Source organism: Corythoichthys intestinalis, chromosome 1 (assembly GCF_030265065.1).
Source record: "Corythoichthys intestinalis isolate RoL2023-P3 chromosome 1, ASM3026506v1, whole genome shotgun sequence".
NCBI lineage: Eukaryota > Metazoa > Chordata > Actinopteri > Syngnathiformes > Syngnathidae > Corythoichthys > Corythoichthys intestinalis.
In genome coordinates this window covers 15,576,667-15,600,216 of record NC_080395.1, presented here as the reverse complement: position 1 = coordinate 15,600,216, position 23,550 = coordinate 15,576,667, and the positions used below count along the sequence as shown (strand labels likewise).

At 40.0% G+C, this 23,550-nt stretch overlaps 1 protein-coding gene across 3 annotated transcripts in view; it reads right to left on the bottom strand.

Annotated features, from left to right (window-relative positions):
• ulk3 (unc-51 like kinase 3) overlaps positions 1 to 23,550 on the bottom strand; it is a 43,566-nt gene that overhangs the window by 5,768 nt on the left and 14,248 nt on the right. For all 3 annotated transcript variants that reach the window (XM_057851284.1, XM_057851283.1, XM_057851282.1), the window contains 6 exons: positions 21,681 to 21,783; positions 18,043 to 18,107; positions 17,809 to 17,887; positions 12,730 to 12,770; positions 8,505 to 8,552; positions 4,416 to 4,479 (listed from right to left, as the gene is read on the bottom strand). In XM_057851284.1, coding sequence (XP_057707267.1) covers positions 4,416 to 4,479; positions 8,505 to 8,552; positions 12,730 to 12,770; positions 17,809 to 17,887; positions 18,043 to 18,107; positions 21,681 to 21,783 — 400 coding nt within the window. The remainder of the gene's footprint in view (positions 1 to 4,415; positions 4,480 to 8,504; positions 8,553 to 12,729; positions 12,771 to 17,808; positions 17,888 to 18,042; positions 18,108 to 21,680; positions 21,784 to 23,550) is intronic.

Here is a 23,550-nt window from a genome sequence, read left to right as displayed (position 1 = left end):
AATTCCTAATCTCTCTCTTTTTTTTTTTTAAAACCTGTCCTGTTCAGCTGTTTGACACGGAGAATGGAAGTCTAACTGCCCGGTTGGTCTGAACAGTTTTAATGTTTCACATTGAGAGTATGACATACTCCCACTGTGATCATTCAACATACCTCGCAGCGAACAAGAAGGGGTTATGGGGGAACAGAAGATAAGGAACACAAGAGAAGAAAGAAAAGAAACACAAACAACAACAAGAAATACATTGAACGTCTACACTAACTATTAATATGTTGGTGCTATATGGATTTCCGGTTGACACCATGTGGGGGGCCTGTTGACCAGGGAAAGAGGGGGACGGGGGTTGGGGAGTCTATAAGCTAAGTGGTTGAAAGGAGTAGAGTGTGCAAAAAATCAGCTCTGTGATCTAGACCCCAGTAACCGTGTGAATCCCTTGTGAGTGTAAGCCTGTTGGCGACCGACCCTACACCGCCCCATCGCCAATCCCGGCACCGGGACCCCCCACCCGAGCGCGCCCTATCACACCCAGTAGCACGCGAGCCCCACCAAGCGCGCAACAGCCACGTAGACGAGCGGAGACGCCCCGCGGCCGCCAGCCCAGGGCCACAGCCCCCAGCCAGCCCGGGGAGGGAGGGGGTAGGGTTCAGCGCAACCCACCCCTCCTCCCGCAGCCCAGCAAAGGAGCCATCGTCCCCCCCGGGATTCAGGGTGGTCCCCCGGGCCACCCGCGCACCCATCGACCGGGGGCGCACCAAAAACCCAACGCCCACCCTTGTCCGCCCACCCTGCCCATGAGCCACAGCTGCAGCCCCCCAACCGGTACGCCACGGGACACCCAAGGGCCCACCAAGCCCAGGGCATGGCAGGGTGCCCCGCCGGAGCAGGCAACATCCAGCCGATACACCGGCGCCCAGCCAGCGATCCACGACGGAGCACAGGGTGGATACCCAGTAAGAGAAGAGAGCGGAAGGCGTAGGCAGGAGGATGTCGAGGAGCCACCGCGGGGCTACGCGAGATCAGAGCCCCGACCTCCCCCCACTCCCGCGGTCGGCAGCCCAGGCAGAGGGGAGGCCACGCCCCGGGAGCCACGCCATAGAGAAAAAGTGTGGGACCCACCTACCACCCTATTACTGTGGCTGCCAGGTTCCCGGCTGGCAGCCATTAATTCCTAATCTCTCCTGCACTGTTTGTGGGGCGCTAATCCCATAAAAAGGTGTATTAATAGGTGTATTAAGAGAACGCTTGCTACACTTAAGCTAACGTGAATGCTATGCTAATGCTACAAGTTACATTTAGTGTGTGATGGTCACTCAGCACAGTGCCTATGACAGCAAAAAGCAAGCTTATTTCATATTTCACGTGGTATTTTATGCTCCTGAATGAAATGGACCGCTTGGATGTGTGTGGAAGTGATCAACATATTTATCAGGGTCCCCCCAGGATTGATATATCTAAATTCAAGACTTTTAAGACCTTTTTTAATGCCATTTCAACTGAAAATTAATACTTTTCTCGCACCCATTATTTAGATAATATTGAATCATATTAAAAAAATAAAGCACTGAACATCAAATTTAACCTCAATTACTAAGTGTGTTTGACAAATACACATTTACTGAAAATACAATTAAAACACATTTAAATATAAGGTCTTTTAGATTTTTTTTCCCCAGGATAAAATGGATTTTACACTATTTTTGCAAAGCAACTTCAGATATTACATTTGCAATACAACAGGTTTCCCTTTTAAGAGGACCTAGTCAAGGTGGTAGGTTGTTGTCAAGTTGGTCACCTTAACTGGTGATTGTCAAGTTGGTCACCTTAACTGTAAAGTGCTTGGGAAAATCTTGCAATTGGCAGTGAAAGTTAAAAAAAACAGCCACTAAATGGCAGTAGTTTACCATTAATTACCACAAAATAAAAAAGCTACACATGACCATTTCCCTTGGTAATTGTTTTTTTCTAATCACATTACAAGAATTATACAAAACACATGTTAATCCTTTGTTAGCTATTGAAGACATTTCTTTTAATCAGATAGAGAAAATCCATACTCTTATTCAATCAAGAAAAACATTTAAATATACCAGGAGGTGTTTTACTATCACCTACATTATAATTTGCCTATCACCATGCCATGTTATTCAGATCAACGTTACCCCGCACTCGTTCCAATAATAGTGTCAACCGTGTTGTGTATCTGAGCATGATGGTGGATCTACGACTCCGGTTTATCCATGCTAAGGCTAGTGCACCTGCCAATACCCCATTGAACATGGCTAACTCTTGAGTTAAAACTACGAAATTCACATTAATTCGAAAGGCAAACCGTGCAGAAATACATTATTGCATCTAACACATTTTAATTGGAGAAATTGGCAACTTACTTTGAAATGTTAAGCAGGTCCACTGCCTTCGCATGACCGATAAACTGCGACCCAAAGTATCTGGATGCGACTTGGTCGCCGATCCAATACCTCACATGCTGGTCCAACTGTTTGGACTTGGTTGTCTTGTTGAGGCTTTCGTCGAACATAACAACTAAGGAATCTGAGCAGTTCCTTACGTTAGCACACAGTACTGTGCGATTGCCTGCTGTTGTGATGTTGATGCTAATGATGCTAACAGCACGCACGCACGAGGTGCATTATGATTTGTAGTGCAGTGTATCGTAAAAATTCTACGCGTCATCTTCGTTATGGATTTAAAAAAAAAAAAAAAAAAACTTTGTCAAGGATATAATTTAGGTTGCACTGAGATGTTCTTCAAAATTAAAACATCGGTGAAAAAATTCCAGACTTACGACAGCTAATTTAATACTTTTAATACCTTTAATAATGGAAAACTAAATTCAATGCTTTTTTAATACTTTTAATAACCCGCGGGTACCCTGTTTATACAATTTTATTAATCCTGCGCCATGAAAATGAGTGATTTCCGGACAGAGTCTGGATTGAGGAAGAAGGCGAATGGGATTTCAGCGGACTGATCCTCTTCGCAATACAGCCATTATGCAGAAGGACCGCGGATTCAGCTGATTTTGCCGATTAATTTGTTTATTATTTGCATCACGCCAGCCCAATGTGCTGCAGGCTTTTGTTGCTGCACCAGGGAGAGGCGTGTGAGATCCTGTTCACCGCGAAGAATGGGCAAAACAAGTCCGACAACTGTGGGACCATTGGACTTACAAGGAAGTGAGTAAGCTACGTGTTTTTTTCTGTTATGTTATGTTATGATGTCAAATAGCACTCATAAGGTATTTACTAACAATACTTAAAAGTACTCTTAAAATACAGCTTTAACAAACAAACAAAATTACTACGCAATTCAGTGCAATGACAGAGAGTTGCGACAGGCTTGTTCACATCGACCATAAGATGTCATCATTGCAAATAAACTTATACCTTTTATACTTTTTTGGTTGCATTGTTTTAGCCTGGTAGCCCGCCAGGCTTCAAAAGCACTGGGAAAACACTGTATACACTCATTAAATAATGAAGGAAAATGTTGCTAATAGCTTACATGTTATCACTTTTTTTTTAAACGAACATATTTTCTTCATATTCTTAGGATTAATATTTTTCTCTCTAACATTATTATCATCGCCAATGTTAAGGTTACAGTAATTTATGAATTTGCACATGTTGTTTGAAATTTATATACTGATTATATAATATTATGATTTTTGTTAGTTATATCAAAGTGAATAATACTAAGCATTAAAATGGCAAAAATATTGAATATGATTTTTTTATTATACATATAATGGGTACAGAACTCAGACCTCAAACACTCATTATTCGTCAAACAGGCATTTAATACAATTTTAAGCCTTTTTATAGTTTGGGAAGGCCATTTGCAAGGTCCATAATAGCATGTTAAATAAGTTTTCTGTCGACGAAATTCATTATAAGATATCAAACTCCTGTGAAATGGACTACAACAGCAAAATCTGAACACCATTTCTAGGCTGAATGAACATATAGCCGGATACTTATTTTCTTCATAGTGCATGTGTACATATGCTCTTACCAAGAAATCATCGTTAGCTCACAAGTCGCGGCTGCAATTGGCCGCACTCCAGCCTACTGTGGCTAGCTGCCACCGCGTGGTTTTTATTAAAATAACTTCAGCGGGAATAAGAAGAAGCCACGTACTTTGGGAAATTTGAGCTGCCTCTCCAGTGAACGCCGCGAGAAAAAAAAAGGGATCTATAATTCCACAGGAATTTCTCACTAAGCGCAGGATATTGTACAGGCTTTAAGAGTTCACTATCCATCTCGGAGGACAGCATAGAAAGGGGGTGTATGTAGGTTGGGTATTTTTTTCCACATACTGTGGTTAGTATATAGATAGGGAGAAAGAGAAAATGGCGACGCACTGCAAATCGCTTGACAATATTATAAAATACTCACAACTTCTGACCGAGTCCGCTAAGGGTTCCCGATCCAGTGACACATCTCTCTCAGCCTCCTGCATCTGGAACAAGTAAAAGTCTAAGATGAGTCATTCAAATTTATTAACTGTATTTAGTCAATGATTATACGACGGAGGATTAGGGCCAAATAAAGGAGTAGGAAAAAAAGGACTATGAGATTCAATTCGTACTGGTACAACAAGGAAAAAAAGTCGTACTATTACATAGGGTAAACCGCTATGCACTTTAGGTACATGTACAGTGGTATGAAAAAGTATCTGAACCTTTTGGAATTTCTCACATTTCTGCATAAAATCACCATCAAATGTGATCTAATCTTTGTCAAAATCACACAGATGAAAATATAGTGTCTGCTTTAACTAAGGGCCAATTTACATGGCGACTCTGTGACACAAAGACGCAATGACTGAGTTGCGGACTCGCCTCACGTGCATATGGTGTCGAAGACGAAAAATTCTGAATCCTGCCTCCAAAGTGGAAGAATCCGATTGCGGGGGGTTGAGGGGGGCTTCCTCGGCATGCATATCAAAGGCTCCTGGGGCGCGAGACCGCGCTGTCAACATCAGCACTCGTACACGTCACATTGGGCGTGCGCAGCGGTGCTACTAAACATTAAAAACAGCAAATATGGCGGAATGTCGGCTTTAATTAACTGTTTTATTAATATTTATAAATTAAATATGTTGAACGTTTCAATTTTTGTGCCTTTTTTAACAAAAGAAAAATGACATTGCTTCGAGTGGGCGGGGATATTTTTTTCCGGGTTGAGGGAGCTTGGTGGCGTCAAAGTGCATCATTCTCTGGCGCCCAGTAAATCTGCACTGCCCCCTAGGGCCTGGCACGAATACTACATCGTTTTCATGTGGAATCGCGACATTGTTCAAATGGACACGCAAATGCAAATGCAAATTTGAAATTTTTCGTATTCTCGGAGAGTCACCATGTAAATGGCCCCTAAAACCACCCAAACATTTGTAGGTTTTCATATTTTAATGAGGATAACATGCAAACAATGACAGAAGGGGGAAAATAAGTAAGTGAACCGTCTGCCTAAAGAGACTTAAAGAGCAATTGAAAGCAATTTTTACCAAACAATTTAAGTCAGGTGTGTGCCTAATCACTGATGAGTGGTTTAAATCTGCCCTGCCCACTATAAAACACACACCTGGTAAGAATTGTCTTGATAAGAAGCATTGTCTGATGTGCATCATGGCTCGGTCAAAAGAGCCGTCTTAAGACCTGCGATCAAGGATTGTTGATTTGTATAAAGCTGGGAAAGGATACAAAACCATCTTTAGAAGTCTGGATATTCATCAACCGATAGTCAGAAAAGTTGTCTACAAATGGAGAGAGTTACGCACTGTTGCTTCTCTCCCAAGGAGTGGCCGTCCACCAAAGATGATGCCAAGAGTTCAGTGCAGAATACTCAGAGAGGTAAAAAAAAGAATCCTAGTCTGTCTGCTCAAGACTTACAGAAATCACTGGCACTGTCCAATATCTCTGCACACATCAACTATTTGTAAAAGTATGGATGAGAATTGTGTTCATGAGAGTACTCCACGGAGGAAGCCACTGCTGGCAAAAAAAACCCAAAACAAAACATTGTTGCTCGTTTAATGTTCGCAAAAAGGCATTTGGATACTCCACAGAAGTTTTAGCAAAATATTTTGTGGACTGATGAAACCAAAGTTGAATTGTTTGGGAGTAACACACAACGTCATGTGTGTAGGAGAAATGTAACAGCTCATCAACATCAACACCTCATCCCCACCCTGAAGCATGGTGGAAGGAACATCATAATTTGGGGCCGTTTTCCTGCCTCAGGGCCTGGACAACTTGCAATCATCATGAATGATGGAAGAATGAATTCAAAAGTTTTTCAGAATGTTTTGCAGGAATACCTGAGGCCATCTTTCAGACAGTTGAAGCTAAAAAGAGGATGGATGCTGCAACAAAACAATGATCCAAAATCAATCTAAATCAACTTCAGAATGGTTTCAGAAGAAAAAAATACACATTCTGGAGTGGCCAAGTCAAAGTCCAGACTCGAACCCCATTGAGATGCTGTGGCATGACCTAAAGACAGTGATTCATGCCAGGCATCCCAGAAATCTGACTGAACTACAGCAGTTTTGAAGAGAAGAATGGGCCAAGATTAGTCCTGATCGATGTGCCAGATTGATCTGGAGCTACAGGAAGCGTCTAGTTGAAGTTATTGCTGCCAAAGGTGGGGCCACAAAATATTAAATGTGATGCTTCACTTATTTTCCCCCTTCTGTCATTGTTTGCATACTTTCCTCATTGAAATATGAATGTATATGAATGTATGAAGTAATGTATGTATGAATACAGTGCCCTCCGTAATTATTGGCACCCCTGAAAAAGATGTGTTTTTTAGCTTCTAATAATTTTTTTTAATTCAAATAATATGGGACCTTAATGGAAAAAAAGAGAAAAATCCAACCTTCAATACAAGTGCATTCATTCAGTGGGGAAAAAAATCCCACACAAAGAAAAAATCTCATCTGACCAAAGCACACGGTCCCAGTTAAAGCATGGGACCGTGTGTATTTTTGTGTAAGACCAAGATTGAGCTTTTTGGCAAAAAACACTCTAAGTGGGTCTGGCGTGCCACGAAAAATGCGCATGCTGAAAAGCACCTCATACCCACTGTGAAGTAAGGGGGTGGGTCAGTGATGCTGTGGGGCTGTTTCGCTTCCAAAGGCCCTGGGAACTTTGTTAGGGTGCATGGGATCATGAATGCTTTGAATTACCAGGACATTTTAAATCAAAATCTGTTGCCCTCTGCCGGAAAGCTGAAGATGGGTCGTCACTGGGTCTTTCAGCAAGACAATGACCATAAACATATGGCCAAATCTACACAGAATTGGTTCACCAGACACAAAATCAAGCTCCTCCCATGGCCATCTCAGTCCCCAGACCTTGTTTTGTTGGCAAAAGGGGGTTGTACAAAGTATTAACACCAGGGGTGCTAATAATTGTGACACACATTATTTGATGTCAAAAATTTTTTTCTTTATGTGGGATTTTTTTCCCCACTGAATGAATGCACTTGTATTGAAGGTTGGATTTTTCTCTTTTTTTCCATTAAGGTCCCATATTATTTGAATTAAAAAAAATATTAGAAGCTAAAAATAACATCTTTTTCAGGGGTGCCAATAATTATGGAGGGAATGTATATGGTTTTAGTGAAAGCAGAAACTGTTTTTTCATCTCTGTGATTTTGACAAGGCTCAGATCTCATTTGATGCTGATTTTATGCAGAAATTCCAAAAAGTTCAGATACTTTTTCATACCACTGTATGTTTTCCTGGCATTGAAAAGGAGGGGGAAATTCCATTTGCCATTCGAAATGATTGGAATGTCTTCATTGAACTGCCTTCAATGGCATCTGAATGGGCAAGTTTTTGGTGAAATTTGGGGGACAAGTTTTTTTTGGCATATTCTGTATGCAACTTTTATGCCATTTACCGTCCTTTAATTTTTTAATGTGAAATTTATGCGATTTGGTCAAAGGTTGAAGGACTAAACACATTTTGAACATTTTTTTTTTCCAGATACCTGCATTTACAGGGGAACGGAAAATAGTTGGGGTTCATTTGAAGAATTCCCTGAGAGGCGCGAAAATTCCAGTCATTTTGTTATTGGAACAGTGACAGTTTGTCAAACAGTTTGGGCTGTGCGGCGTGCCAAAGAAACGCCATTAAAAAAAATAAAAAGGAATTTTACAGTCTGGGCTTTATTTATTTATATCTGGGCCTTTACAAATTCCATATAGTATCTTTAATGTTGTGAGCTGGATTAAATGAGTTATATTCACTTGCATGATCAAATTTGTGGGCCATATTTAAATTTCTAAGTTTGCCAGGGTGTTTAGCACCAGTGGTCTGCATACTCCGCTGCCATTGTTCAAGTGAAATTGTTAGACTTCTACCATTTCATATACAGTGTAAATGAAAAACCTTAGAATTATTTCACTATCTAACACAAAATAATATAAAAAGGAATTTTCAAACTGCCTAACCTGAACGCAAATCATCCTCACCTTGATGTTCTTCTTGAGGTACTCAGCTCTGCTCATAAGGCTTTTAATCTTGACAGAAAAAAAGACAAAAATCACCTTTTATTAGTCAGTGTTGTTTTTGGCAGACATTTTAATTTTCGTCTTAGTCTTTTGGACGAAAATACTTATAGTCTTCGTCATATTTTAGTATTTCAAAATGTGTTTGTCTAGTTTTAGTCGATCAAAATCAATCAAACTCTTACAGTATTACAGTACAGTAATATAGAGGCAGCAGGAACAAATACGTTGGACATAAACGAAAGCTGCCATTCAGTTGCATTATGGGTACAGTACAGTGTTTTTCTGACCTGCAGCACAAGACAGGATGTCTGAGTCTCTGCTGCAGCAGTGTGGAATGTGCCTTATTATTTTTTTAACTCTCCGGTGAGACCTCCAAGCTCACGGAAGTGTAGTGCCAAATTTGCTCGAGGAGGGAAATTGGGAAAACATTTCAGAAGGGACACGTGTGCTTTTAAAGTCAGGGGCCTCAGATTAGGAAAAAGGAACCCAGACCTCTACTAGTGCACTTTTACACAATGAGGAGACCTCCATGGTTAGTCTCCATACTTCCCCCAGTGCAGCAAATTATCATCTTGACCACAGTTTTTTTTTTAATTCTACCCTCGAACCGCAAGCCTTTAATCAGCGTGCGTCATAAACATGAAGGAACTTTGCATAGGTTGCACTTTCTCGATGTTTAAGTTGCTGTAGTTGTCGGGAATACATTAAAATTAGGATCACAGTCAACAATAGAGGGAGACTTGGACTCGTTGGACATGTTAAAGCTGTTTTTGATTCATTGTTGTCTGGAAATGTTTGTGGTTGGGCGCTTTTACAAAGTGTTCCACATTATTATGTACTGAGGAATTAGTTAAATAAACATTTAGTTTTTTTTCTCAAGCAAGGTTTGTCACTTATCGTTTCTGTCACTAAATCACAGGTCGCACACTAAGGGCTTAGGGAACATATCTGGCCTGCCTGCCAAAATTATGTGCATTGACTTTATTGCTTTTATCGGTTGATATAAGTATTTTAAATGATATCGGAGAATATTGACATCTTTTTTTCATTATGGGTTTCAAGCCAATATCTAAGTTGCCTTCAAAGTGAATGTAGAAGTCTTTTAACTTTGTAAAAGGGGTGGTCACAGCTTAGTACAACGGTTATGCTTATTGACCATTAGATGTCGCCAAACTAAGATGCTTGGAATTTGTTATATGAGCAGACCATTTGCATTCATGGTGTAAAAAATAAACAAATACTAAATGATTGAAAAATAATGAATTATAAACTTATTACATATAACTACTGCGTTACCCCCCAAAAAAAAGTCATAGAGAAAACTAATAAAATACAAAAATCTGTGCAAAAGCCCAGCAAAATGCATCTTGGAAAATGTCATTGGATTGGCATGTCCTATGATTGCCTGCCCATATTTGTAATGCTTTGGTCACCTCCTAGTGACTCTATGAGGTACAGTAACTACTGTAAATGTGATTTAATTGTGAATGATTCCTTTTATTTAACTATGGACATTGGCTAATTTTAATTTACATTATTTATAAGAGACATGTATTTTCTACAACTTCAGTTGAAGTTCTCTTATTTTTCACAGAATGATTATTTGGAAAACCTTGAAGTTGTTACATTCATCATTATTAAAGCATCCAGATGGGCATCACAATACAATAGCGTATCGCACGAATGCTATTTTTAGACCGTGACGTCGCCATCGTAACGCAGAAGTGGGACATTATAGATACGCCCTCGCATACAACCCATGTCATTTCTGCTTGTTTTCTCCGTAATCTTTCCAAAAAAAAGAACATGCCGATCGAACACTGCTGCTATGGAACTTGTAGAAACGACTCTAGACATTATGACATATCAAGGATGTTTTCTTCATACATTTCCCAAAACCAAAAACTCGGAGGGAAAAATGTGAAGAATGGATCAACTTGCGCGGACGTCCAAAAGACCTGTTTAACGCCAGCAAGGTAAAGCCATTCACATTTCATATGCAGTAAACATTTTGTTGGGCACCATGGTCCTACAGAGGATGAAAAGGTAAACCATTTTGATATTTTTAGTTATTTTTTAGTGTGGCGTTTTGCCGTGCTGCTTCCGTCTGACAATGAATGACATGAAAAAATTAAAATGGTATTCGACTGCCACTGTTACCTTTTCTGTTGTAAAAAAAAAAAAAAACTTTAGTAAGGAGAAAGTGTAAATAAATTATAAAATTAACATTTATTATTAATCAAAAAATTAAAAGTGTTCGTTGGCTGTCTCTGAGTAGCATTTGCGACCGCTACACAAAAATATCAATGTAAATTTCCCCCAATAACGGTCAGAGATGTAAGACAACTAGAGGGTATAATATATAAGAAAGACAGGGCATATGGTGATAAAGGATAGATTGTTGAAACAGGAAAATATCATTGTCAGTGGCGTAAGGCAATGGACACAAGAAAAAGGTGTTGATAAAAAAGCTACTTCTGCATCAGGTCGGCTCTTTTTCAGCCCTCAACCTCCAAGCCATGTCTTTAACTGAACATTTGTAGGTTCTTCGACACCTTTACCAGTGAATTTGGCACCACGGACATCATTTTCAGACAGAATTGGTAGGTTTAGCTCAGTAAACATCTCGTTCGTACACTCTTTCCATTCATTTACTATTGGGGACAAACGGGAGGTTGACCCGCCTAGCAACAATTGCTAACGTCATGAATATTAATGAGCAAAAGTGACGTGTTGCTTGCGCTACGCCATTAGACATAAGATGTCAAAGCAACTCTAGGTAACTTCTCAGTTTTGGTCGATTTTAGCGACGCAGGTAGGCAAAAGCATTAGTGTTTTGCCCGTAAGGAATACTGCATTTCCCATGAGGACCTGCGCACAGCGTCCTGACCTACCAGTCGCCTGTTGCTGGATTTAACGACATTTCTGTTTCCGGCGGCAGTGTGAAGGATGAATAGTAATGAGGTAATGAATCCACTTGTGGCTAAACAATAGCATTTGATGATGTTGACCATGAGAAACGTTTGATTTTGTACCGTATTCCCCCACCGGCCTGCCAACCGCCACCAAAGTCGTCAGCGCTGACAAGTTCACGCCAGAGAGTGAAAGCCGGGCAAATGTTTATTGTCGAGTGTCCTATTATCCTGGTAGCCCTCCCTTTAAATTTATTTTTTTTGTCTCTTTTTTGCTATGCCATCTTTGCAGAATTTGCACTAAAACATTTGCATCAACGTCCCTCTTCATAATAAATGGGGAATGGGGGAAGTGACGTATGCCGTAAAGCATTTAGCACATTTGTAGTTTTTTTGTGTGGCAGGGTTCCTGCCACCCTCCTCAAAGTTCATTAGTGCAGGTGAAAGCGATACGGACGCCCTCAAGATATAAAAGAGGTGTTATTCAATTAGTTTTTAGTCGACATATGTTACAAATCTTATGAAAATATTTTAGAAAAGTTGAAAAGTTTTTTGGAGTAGGACAATATCGGGATATCGGTTAAAAAGTTATTATCAGACAACTCTAAAAATTTCTGTTGTCCTTGACAAAAGATCAAAGACTACAAAATCTGAGAATATATACTTTTTTTTTTTCAAATTTAAAATAAACAGACAATTGCGGAAGTAGTCGCTGAAACATGTCAGGTGATAAAAACAACCTAAATCAATTGTCTGAAAATTCAACTAATCTATTAGTTTAGACAAAATGAACTCAATATTAATAAATATATATTTTTTTTAAATTAAAAAATCATCCCTGGGTTTTAAAAAGTATTCATCAAATATAGAGAGATATATAGAGAGATATTGTTTCGCATTTGGGGTACTTTCTATACTTTAAAACTAAGCTATTTATGTTCCATTCGACAAGATCTTTGTAGCTTTAGATCATTTTGTCACGTTATGACCTTGACATCATGTGATGGGATCAGTCATCTTTTCTATTTATGTGATGATGTCATCTATTTTACTGTGCTCGGGTACAAAAACTAGAATCAAATTACTTCTCTAGTTATAAGCGAGACAGTGATATATGTATACCAATAAGCATAGTGAAGTAAGCAGCAGATGATGGATTACAGCATTATTTGGCTTTTACCTAGAAAAATATTCAGCTGACTGTTTGCGTGTGTGTGAGGGGGTGTGAGGCTAACAGAGATGTGATTGGTCGGGGCTACAATGGCAAAACTCACCTCAACGTGGAGCAGCTCACGTCGGCGGCCCTGCGGCTCAGCTAGGAGGGACAAAAGAGAATAATGAGCTCATTGTTGTACACTATTTGAGTCACTAATGGAACAGTCTACATCGCCACAAGCTAAATCATAATGGCAACACCCATTACTTTGTCATCAACTACGAACAAGGAAATAGTGTTCTTACAACATAAAAAGAAAACATTCTTTCACAATTATTTTCATTAATAGCTCGCTTGGCAGCTGTGTAATTACTTATTAGGGGTTTCAATTTGCCTAAATATAACTAAGTATTTCCTGAATATTAAACATGAATAGCAACTAGGGTCGCCAACCAACACTTGCAAAACAGAATCGTCTCGTATTCAGAAACAAAAGTACGCAAGTTAAGTTTTTATTATTGTTTTTTGTGGCCAATATGCATGTAGCAGTGCTGTAATGTCCACTTATTGCCTGCGCTTCTGGTGTTTTGTTGCCCTCTGCTGGCGCTTAGGTGTAATTAGATTTGATAAGTTCCTGCTCTTTCTGCTGACGTGATCATATGTCGACGAGAGCACATTATGAATAGAGAGAGCTAAACAGACTAGCTAACGTCTACAACCAGTCTGAGTGTACCATAGCAGTATTCATGAGGGTTGTTCAATATATTGGAGATGTGTATATTTCGTTTTGTTTGCATTTGTGGTAGACTGTGGTTGCATTATTTCATATCTTGCAAGCTGTACTACCAGTTGCTATTCAAATTGACACGTGGTGTATACTTTGCTTTATTTTGTGACTTTATTTCAAATCATTGCCACAATGTTTTGTTGTTTTTAGTTTTACAAAAAAGCATCAGTTCTCTTGTCAAGATAAAGATGACCACAGTAAATCCAATTCAACTTTCTTCCGCGTCTGACTTCACTTTAAAGCCTGATTTGTTCGTTATCTGTGCATTTGTGTACTCACACACAGATTAAGGACAGAATATTGGCGCTTTGCACTAGCACTTGTTCCCAAAAAACTAATGTTTGCACTATTTTCATTTCAACAATATACATACATGTGTAATATAGGCACTCTCCCATAACTTCAGTTGCGGTTGTTCTCTTATTTTTCACAGAATGATTATTTGGGAAAACTTTGAAGTTGTTACATTTATCATTATTAAAGCATTAAGTAGGGCATTTCAATACAATTAGCCATGATATGTTAAGCCCACGTCCCCATATATCGGTAACTGTTTGATATCGGAATACAATTTTTGGTGTTGGACATTATTGGGATATAACTTAAAAATTCATTATCGGACACCTCTACTTACAATGGACAGGCTTTGTCTCATATTATCATGAAACTCGAAAATACTGTCTGCTTTGTAGAACAAATACTGGTAGGGTCCTTTTTAAAAATATGCATGCAAACGTATTTCCCGCCTCTCCTGCTTTGTTACCAATGCGCAGAGAGGTATCACAACGACAATACAAAATCCCGCTTATCTCACTGGTTGGTAGACAACACAGCAGCATATGTCACTTGAAACTTTACTTTTTTCCCATTAAAAATGAATGGGCAAGTTTTTGTCAAATATCCGGGAGACCGTACATTTTTTCAAAAAAATTTTCCTCTGTCACTTTTATTCCCCTTGCCGTCGCGGAATTTTTGATGCCCTAATCGTGTGACTTGGTCAAAAATTGAAGGAGTAGATACACTTTGAAACTTCTCTTTTTTTCCCATTCAAAATGAATGAGCAAGTTTTGGGCAAATTTCCAGGGAACCGTAAATGTTTTCCAAATTCTGTGCATAACGTTTATGCCCCTCACCATCCTGGAATTTTTGATGGTCAAATTGTGTGATTTGGTCAAAAATTGTAGGACTAGATACAGTTTGAATTTTTTTTTCTCATTAAAAATGAATGGGCAAGTTTTTGTCAAATTTCCGGGGAACCGTAAATTTTTTCCAAATTCTGTATACAACTTTTATGCCCCTCACCGTCCTGGAATTTTTGATACCTAAATTATGTAATTTGGGCAAAAAAATTGTAGGACTAGATACGTTTTGAAAATTGCTTTTTTTTTTTCGGAAAATTGTCGTTTGTGGCGCAACCGAAATTTTTTCGGAGCCGTTTGAAAAATTCCCTGCGTCGCGCCAAAATTCCGGACGTGTCGATACTTGAACGGTGCCGATCGGTCAAGCGGTTCGGGCTGCGTGGCGCGCCGAAGGAATCCCATTCAAAAAAAAAAAACAAAAACAGAATAACACTATCTGGGTCTTTTTCAAAGACCCAGATAATTATTATTTATTATGTTAGGCAGCTTATAGAGCCACAAAAATTGTCACACTTGGTCAAATTGGCCAAATTAGAAGATTCATTTCGGTTTTGAATAAATGCGTAGCTGCAGGGCTCAGTGGCGCCTCCTTTTTAGTAGGACCCTCTCAAATAGGGTTTTTTCCTCCTAGGTGTGTGAATTTCCAATCCCCAAAAAAGAGGCGAGTTTCAAGCATATTAGTTTATCATGAAATGATACGAGCGGGACGTTATGCTACTACCCTGAGTTGCGTGACGTCCGAGTTGTGCCAAACTGCGAGGGCCTGTTCAGTCCTGCTTGCAGGCCTAGTTATTATTATTTTTTATGTTTGAACTTTTCCTACTGCACAAAATGTTCCACTTTGTATATTAACCCTTACGAGTCCTATGATCAAGCCTGCGTGATCAATCACGTGAGGTCTTCAAAGTTACTTTTTTTTTTCCACATAAAACACTTGGAAGTGGAGACTGTAAACTGTTCATTTGGCACCTGGATGCCACGATCTGTATGTAAGTTGAGCGTTTAAGAGGATGATCGCCACGCTAAAGTTGATGCTAATGCTCACGTGAACATTATGCTAACATTACAAGTTACATTTAATGTGTGCTGACCACTGAGCATAGACTTTTAAAGGCAGCATTACATATTTTCTCTTGGCAAGATAAGACAGCAAATCTTACCATGTGTTTAAAAACAAGCAAGCCTGGAGCCTGAAGAGGAAACCGTTGAGGTGTAAGGGGGGCGGGGGTGCAGGACACTACAATGTAGGCTGACTAGCTAACTAAACATACGTACAATAAAACATGTCACGCATGTTTAAATATGACGATGGCGGATTTTCGTCTCTTCAGACAAAAACTAGCATTCGTCTCGTTGTGTTTTAGTATACAAAAACAATTTTTTAGCTCGTTAATGTCACATCATCATCATGAAAAAAAATGTCGTCGACAAAGTATTTTCGTTATTGTCATTAGGGTTGTTCCGATCATGTTTTTTTGCTCCCGAGCCAATCCCGATCGTTTTAGTTTAAGTATCTGCCGATCCCGATATTTCCCGATCCAATTGCTTTTTTTTTTTTCCCCCGGTTCAATTCCAATCATTCCCGATAATTTTTCCCGATCATATACATTTTGGCAATGCACTAAGAAAAAAATCAATAAAACTCGGACGAATATATACATTCAACATACAGTACATAAGTACTGTATTTGTTTATTATGACAATAAATCCTCAAGATGGCATTTACATTATTAACATTCTTTCTGTGAGAGGGATCCACGGATAGAAAGACTTGTAATTCTTAAAGGATAAATGTGACTTTGTATATTGTGACTAAATATTGCCATCTAGGTTATTTGTTGAGCTTTCAGTAAATGATACTGTAGCCATTTAACTGTTCTGCCCAAATGCATGATGGGAAGTGCAACCATGACTGTGCGTAGTGGCACCAATGGATATACAGTGGGGAGCAAATGCTTGTTCTCCCCACTGTATCTTCTCTGCGTTGGGAAATAACATAGGGTGTTAAGAAAAAGATCAACTACTACCTTGCTTCCCCACATTGCTTCCCACGATATTTCTAATTGATGAGAGAGGGATTGTAAGGCTTTAGCCAATTAAAAAAAGGCTTCAAAGACTGCCAAAATTCACTCTACTCATTTTACGCTGCCTCTTAGCTCTATTAATAGGTAAAACGGCGCCATTATAGATTGAACGCGACAATGCGTGAGTAGGTCATGCAGCGCATGCGTTAATTGCGTTAAATATTTTAATGTGATTAATTTTTAAAAATTTAATTACCACAGTTAACGCGATAAATTTGATAGCCCTAATTTAAGCCAAAACTAAAGACTCTGGATGAGTGTTAAGACATTTTGTCTGTAATGTTAAATACAAATAGAAAACGATTTAATTAAAAAATATACTGTATATATATACATATATATTAAAAAAAGGCATGTCCGATATTTTTTTGCTGATTCCGATACTTTGAAAATGAAGTGATCGGGACATCTTTAATCGTCATTTTTAGCGAAAACAACGATGCTTTGCGGATTGGACCATTCAGTCAAGAAAATATCTCACATAAGTCAGATAACCTAAAAAAAAAAAATTAGAACTGGGTAACTTCATCCAGCCTTCGTCGATTTCCATGTTTTAAATGTCGATACAACGGAGTAACAATGACTCATTTACTTAATGGTTCAAAATCCAGCGTAAACCTTCGGTAGGTCACTAAAAAGATCCCATCAGATGCTAGCATATTTGCATGTAGTTGTCATTGCCTGAATAAAGATGGAGGGAAAGTGAGAGTGAGTAGGTGGGGCTGTTAGGCAACACAGAAGGCCATTGAGTAACTGTGTCCTAGCACAAGGCAATGAGCTCATGCTCTCTCATGTTAGAACCACTCCGGTAGTGAGGCTTTTTTGGGGCTGAGATGATGGGACCCAGCGCCTGCCAGGGCCCCTGCGTGCGGTATGGGAGCCCCGCCATCTGCTTCCCATTTAGGCCTCGCTGCAAACACAAAATGCTTTATCTCCAGTTGATGAGTGCTTGAAGCAGCCACTCTCCCAATCAGGATGCTCTCTAAGGCGGACTAACCACAACGCGAACATAGCAATGATTTCCGCTTACAGGATACATGCTCAAAATCAGTGTAGTATAATGTAAAGAACCTAATTGATGGCCATCTGTGACTCATTTTTACAGTACAGTATCTGGATGTTAAAAAATGCTCAATGAACGGTAATATAATTGACTAAAAGACAGTTTTGGAAGGAGCTGATTTACCTGCAAGCGCCAATAGGAGTTCTCCTAAACACTTCTGGTATTCATCCAAGGCCTCATTTTCGTCCATTCCAATTTGCTCCTACAGCAAAAACACCAAGACAACACTTGGTTATCTGCAGGTGCCTGGAAGTAACGAGGGTACCTACGAGTTGCTGTCCACAAATCATTAAAACACCCCTCAAAAAATAATAAAAGTCATTCATTTTTTTATCATGCTTTCCTGCCCAGGCTGACCTTAGCGATGATGTCTGAAGCCATCTCCAGCGCTGCCAGCAAGCGTGGTTGCTCACGAGACATTTCTGTGAGGGGAAGGTAAGAAAAATTTCAAACTGTGCGCTAGTCCTCATTAGGGTCGAAGATAAGATTAGCTATTATCACAGACCATATACTATTGATTAACAACGAGTAGTGTAACAATCAGTGCTGTTTTTGGTCTTAGTCGTAGTCTTTTGGACGGTAATATTTATTAGTCTTAGTCATATTTTAGTAATATCAAAATGTGTTTGTCTCGTGTTTTTAGGGACGAAAACTCAATTCATCTAGTTTTAGTCGGCATTTACGTTGACAGACGAGCATATATTGTAACATCTACAAATCTATCACGTGACAACACACACTCAGCAGGAAAACAGCATGCTACATTACAGAGGGGCAAATAAGTATTTAGTCAACCACTAATTGTGCAAGTTTTCCCACTTGAAAATATTACAGAGGCCTGTAATTGTCAACATGGGTAAACCTCGACCATGAGAGACAAAATGTGAAAAAAAAAAAAACAGAAAATCACATTGTTTGATTTTTAAAGAATTTATTTGCAAATCATGGTGGAAAATAAGTATTTGGTCAATACCAAAAGTTCATCTCAATACTTTGTTATGTACCCTTTGTTGGCAATAACGGAGGCCAAACGTTTTCTGCAACTCTTCACAAGCTTTTCACACACTGTTGCCGGTATTTTGGCCCATTCCTCCATGCAGATCTCCTCTAGAGCAGTGATGTTTGGGCTGTCGTTGGGCAACACCGACTTTCAACTCCCTCCACAGATTTTCTATGCGGTTGAGATCTGGAGACTGGCTAGGCCACTCCAGGACCTTGGAATGCTTCTTACAAAGCCACTCCTTTGTTGCCCTGGCTGTGTGTTTGGGATCATTGCTGAAAGACCCAGCCACGTCTCATCTTCAATGCCCTTCATCTCTCCATACATGGCCCCATTTATTCTTTCCTTTACACAGATCAGTCGTCCTGGTCCCTTTGCAGAAAAACAGCCCCAAAGCATGATGTTTCCACCCCCAGGCTTCACAGTGGGTATGGTGTTCTTCGGATGCAATTCAGTATTCTTTCTCCTCAAAACACGATAACCTGTGTTTCTACCAAAAGGTTCTATTTTGGTTTCATCTGACCATAACTCTGACCATAACACATTCTCCCAGTCCTCTTCTGGATCATCCAAATGCTCTCTAGCAAACCGCAGACGGGCCTGGATGTGTACTTTCTTCAGCAGGGGGACACGTGTGGCAGTGCAGGATTTGAGTCCCTGGCGGCGCATTGCGTTACTGATAGTAGCCTTTGTTACTGTGGTCCCAGCTCTCTGTAGGTCATTCACTAGGTCCCCCGTGTGGTTCTGGGATTTTTGCTCACCGTTCTTGTTATCATTTTGACGCCACGGGGTGAGATCTTGCATAGAGATTCAGTCTTCCCAGCCTGGTGCAGATCTACAATTTTGTCTCTGGTGTCCTTCGACAGCACTTTGGTGTTAGCCATAGTGGAGTTTGGAGTGTGACTGACTGAACTTGTGGACAGGTGTCTTTTATACCGATAATGAGTTAAAACAGGTGCCTTTAGTACAGGTAACGAGTGAAGCCTCGTTAGACTTCGTTACACCTCGTTAGAAGAAGTTAGATCTATTTGACAGCCAGAAGTCTTGCTTGTTTGTAGGTGACCAAATACTTATTTTCCACCATGATTTGCAAATAAATTCTTTAAAAATCGAACAATGTGTTTTTCTGTTTTTTTTCCCCCACATTCTGTCTCCCTAACGTGAATGCAATGCTAACACTACGAGTTACATTTAGCATGCGATGATCACTCAGCACAGACCTTTAAAGGCTAAAGCTACCATTGCATATTCTCTCTTACCGAGATAAGAATAATAATATTACCGCTTGTGTCTCAAAACAAGCAGTGAGGAGACTGGAGAGGACACTAGAGTAGCGGGTGAGTTGGGGTGGCGCAGCATGACACATGAGTAACACAACCAGGCATGCTAAGTACACATAAAATGTCACAGATTGTGAACATGTGACAGAAACAATGGCGCATTTTCGTCTTGTTCTCGTCTCGTCAGACAAAAACTGGCATTCGTGTTATTATGTTTTAGTCTTACAAGACACGTTTTTAGCTCGTGTCATCGTCATGAAAAAATTGTTCGTCGACAAAATATTTTCGTTATAGTCATCGTTGACGAAAACAAAACTGGTGACAGTATATGGAAAATGTGATATATCGCCATAGCCCACAAGGTTGTTGATATGCTCCCGCCAAAAATCTATATCGTTTTAAAAAACATCAATGTCAAGTCATTGTTTTTTATTTTTTTATTTTTTTTAAAGGGAACTAACAGGTTGCTACCAAAATATTACATTAAAATAGTGTCTCCATGAGCTCACTGGCTGCCATTGACGGTGCTAGATATCCAATTCATTTGGACTGGATTGGACGCCTTGCGCTGTCAATTCATAGCCAGTCTTCCCGATTTTGTGGCCATTTACAGGTCACTTCCTGTTCACTATAGAGCATTTACAGCAGGGGTGTCCAAACTTTTTGCAAAGGGGGCCAAATTTGGTGTGGTAAAAATGTAGGGGGCCGACCTTGGCTGACGTCCTTTACGTAGAACAATAAGCAAATTTTAGCAAACCATTCTGTGTGTCGCATTTGTTTTATTATTATTTTTTAATTAATAATTTCAACAGTCTCCAACTACTGTTCTCTTTCGACTCTCGGGCTCTTGCGAAATACTGCTGCTGTGAAATTAATCTAGTTTCAAAAGTTTCTTCAATTTCTCCCTGCGTATCTTCCCTGTAATCTTGTCGTACATGTAAGCATGTCTTGTTTGGTAATATTGCCTCACATTGAATTCTTTAAAAACAGCGACTGTCTCTTTGCAAATGAGGCAGACACAGTTGTTGCGTATTTTAGTGAAGAAATAGTCCAATTTCCACCTTTCCTTGAAGCGTCGGCCATCGCAGTCAACTTTCTTTTTTTTGTTGTTGTTGTTGATTGTCGCCATTTTAGAAAATTAGAAGTCAAGGGTCACACGAGGTAATGTTGCTTAGAGTGCTGGTGTAAATGAGGAGCAGCATTTTTTAAGTAGTGTTTAAGCTACTTCATATGCTGGTTGCAGTACTGCTGACCAATTTATTAAGTCTGTGTGCGGCCAGACGTTATTGATCTTATCACAGAGGCTCGGGGCCGGATGAAATTTGACCACGGGCCGCATTTGGCCCCCGGGCCACACTTTGGACATGTCTGATTTACAGGTTACTTCGTGTTGATTTCGAGTCACTTCCTATTCATTTCAGGACATTCTCAAGTCATTTCCCATTCATTTGGGAACGTTCTCGAGTCATTTTCTGTTCAGTAACATAAAATTAAAAGGATGTGACCTGTAAATACCCCAAAAGGAAACGTGACCGAAAATCAACAGAAAATGACATCTAACGCCCCAAAATTAACTCATTGCCTGGCATTGGCTGCCATTGACAGCCATAGAGAGTATTTCACTTGTATACCAAACGGCCAACTAGCTGCTATTCCAGGACTCGAATGGACATATTGCAGATGCACTACTGACCTGCCTCTGCGATATTTCGTACCTCGGAGAATGTCCCTGGAAGTGCGCGCCTCCTCAAACATTAACTTGTTGTCTGAGGCTACCAGGGCCTTCAGCTCTTCTGCTCGTGACGCATATTGGCGGACCTGCAGGGAAATGTTCACCGTGTTGTAATAATTCATAAGAGGTATGGTAGACCTCAGTTTATATTTAATATGGCCCACCTTGCACATCCATTATCAACAGTGCTGTAATATTTGATTAAATCAACTAAAATTGTTCACTTAAAATGTATTCATTCACCTTTTAAAAAATATACAGTGGAGCGAACAAGTATTTAGTCAACCACCAATTGTGCAAGTTCTCCTACTTGAAAAGATTAGAGAGGCCTGTAATTGTCAACATGGGTAAACCTCAACCATGAGAGACAGAATGTGGAAAAAAACAGAAAATCAGATTGTTTGATTTAAAAAAAAATTTATTTCCGAATTATTAGAGTGGAAAATAAGTATTGGGTCACCTACAAACAAGCAAGATTTCTGGCTGTAAAAGAGGTCTAACTTCTTCTAATGAGGTCTAACGAGGCTCCACTCGTTACCTGTATTAATGGCACCTCTTTTAACTCATTATCGGTATAAAAGACACCTGTCCACAACTCCGTCAGTTACACTTCAAACTCCACTATGGCCAAGACCAAAGAGCTGTCGAAGGACACCAGAGACAAAATTGTAGACCTGCACCAGGCTGGGTAGACTCAATATGCAATAGGTAAAACGCTTGGTGTAAAGAAATCAACTGTGGGAGCAATTATTACAAAATGGAAGACATACAAGACCAATGATAATCTCCCTTGATCTGGGGCTCCATGCAAGATCTCACCCCGTGGCGTCAAAATGATAACAAGAACGGTGAGCAAAAATCCCAGAACTACACGTGTGGACCAAGTAAATGACCTACAGAGAACTGGGACCACAGTAACAAAGGCTCCTATCAGTAACACAATGCGCCGCCAGGGACTCAAATCCTGCACTGCCAGACGTGTCCCCCTGCTGAAGAAAGTACACGTCCAGGCCCGTCTGCGGTTTGCTAGAGAGCATTTGGATGATCCAGAAGAGGACTGGGAGAATGTGTTATGGTCTGATGGAACCAAAATAGCACTTTTGGTAGAAACACAGGTTCCCGTGTTTGGAGGACAAAGAATACTGAATTGCATCCGAAGAACACCATACCACTGTGAAGCATGGGGGTGGAAACATCATGCTTTGGGGCTGTTTTTCTGCAAAGGGACCAGGATGACTTATCTGTGTAAAGGAAAGAGTGAATGGGGCCATGTATGTAGAGATTTTGAGTGAAAATCTCCTTCCATCAGCAAGGGCATTGAAGATGAGACGTGGCTGGGTCTTTCAGCATGACAATGATCCCCAAACACACAGCCAGGGCAACAAAGGAGTGGCTTCGTAAGAAGCATTTCAAGGTCCTGGAGCCAGTCTAGCCAGTCTCCAGATCTCAAACCCATAGAAAATCTGTGGAGGGAGTTGAAAGTCCGTGTTGCCCAATGACAGCCCCCAAACATCACTGCTCTAGAGGATATCTGCATGGAGGAATGGGCCAAAATACCAGCAACAGTGTGTGAAAAGCTTGTGAAGAGTTACAGAAAACCTTTGGCCTCAGTTATTGCCAACAAAGGGTACATAACAAAGTATTGAGATGAACTTTTGGTATTGACCAAATACTTATTTCCCACCATGATTTGCAAATAAATTCTTTAAAAATCAAACAATGTGATTTTCTTTTTTTTTTCCACATTCTGTCTCTCATGGTTGAGGTTTACCCATGTTGAAAATTACAGGCCTCTCTAATATTTTCAAGTGCGAGAACTTGCACAATTAGTGGTTGACTAAATACGTATTTGC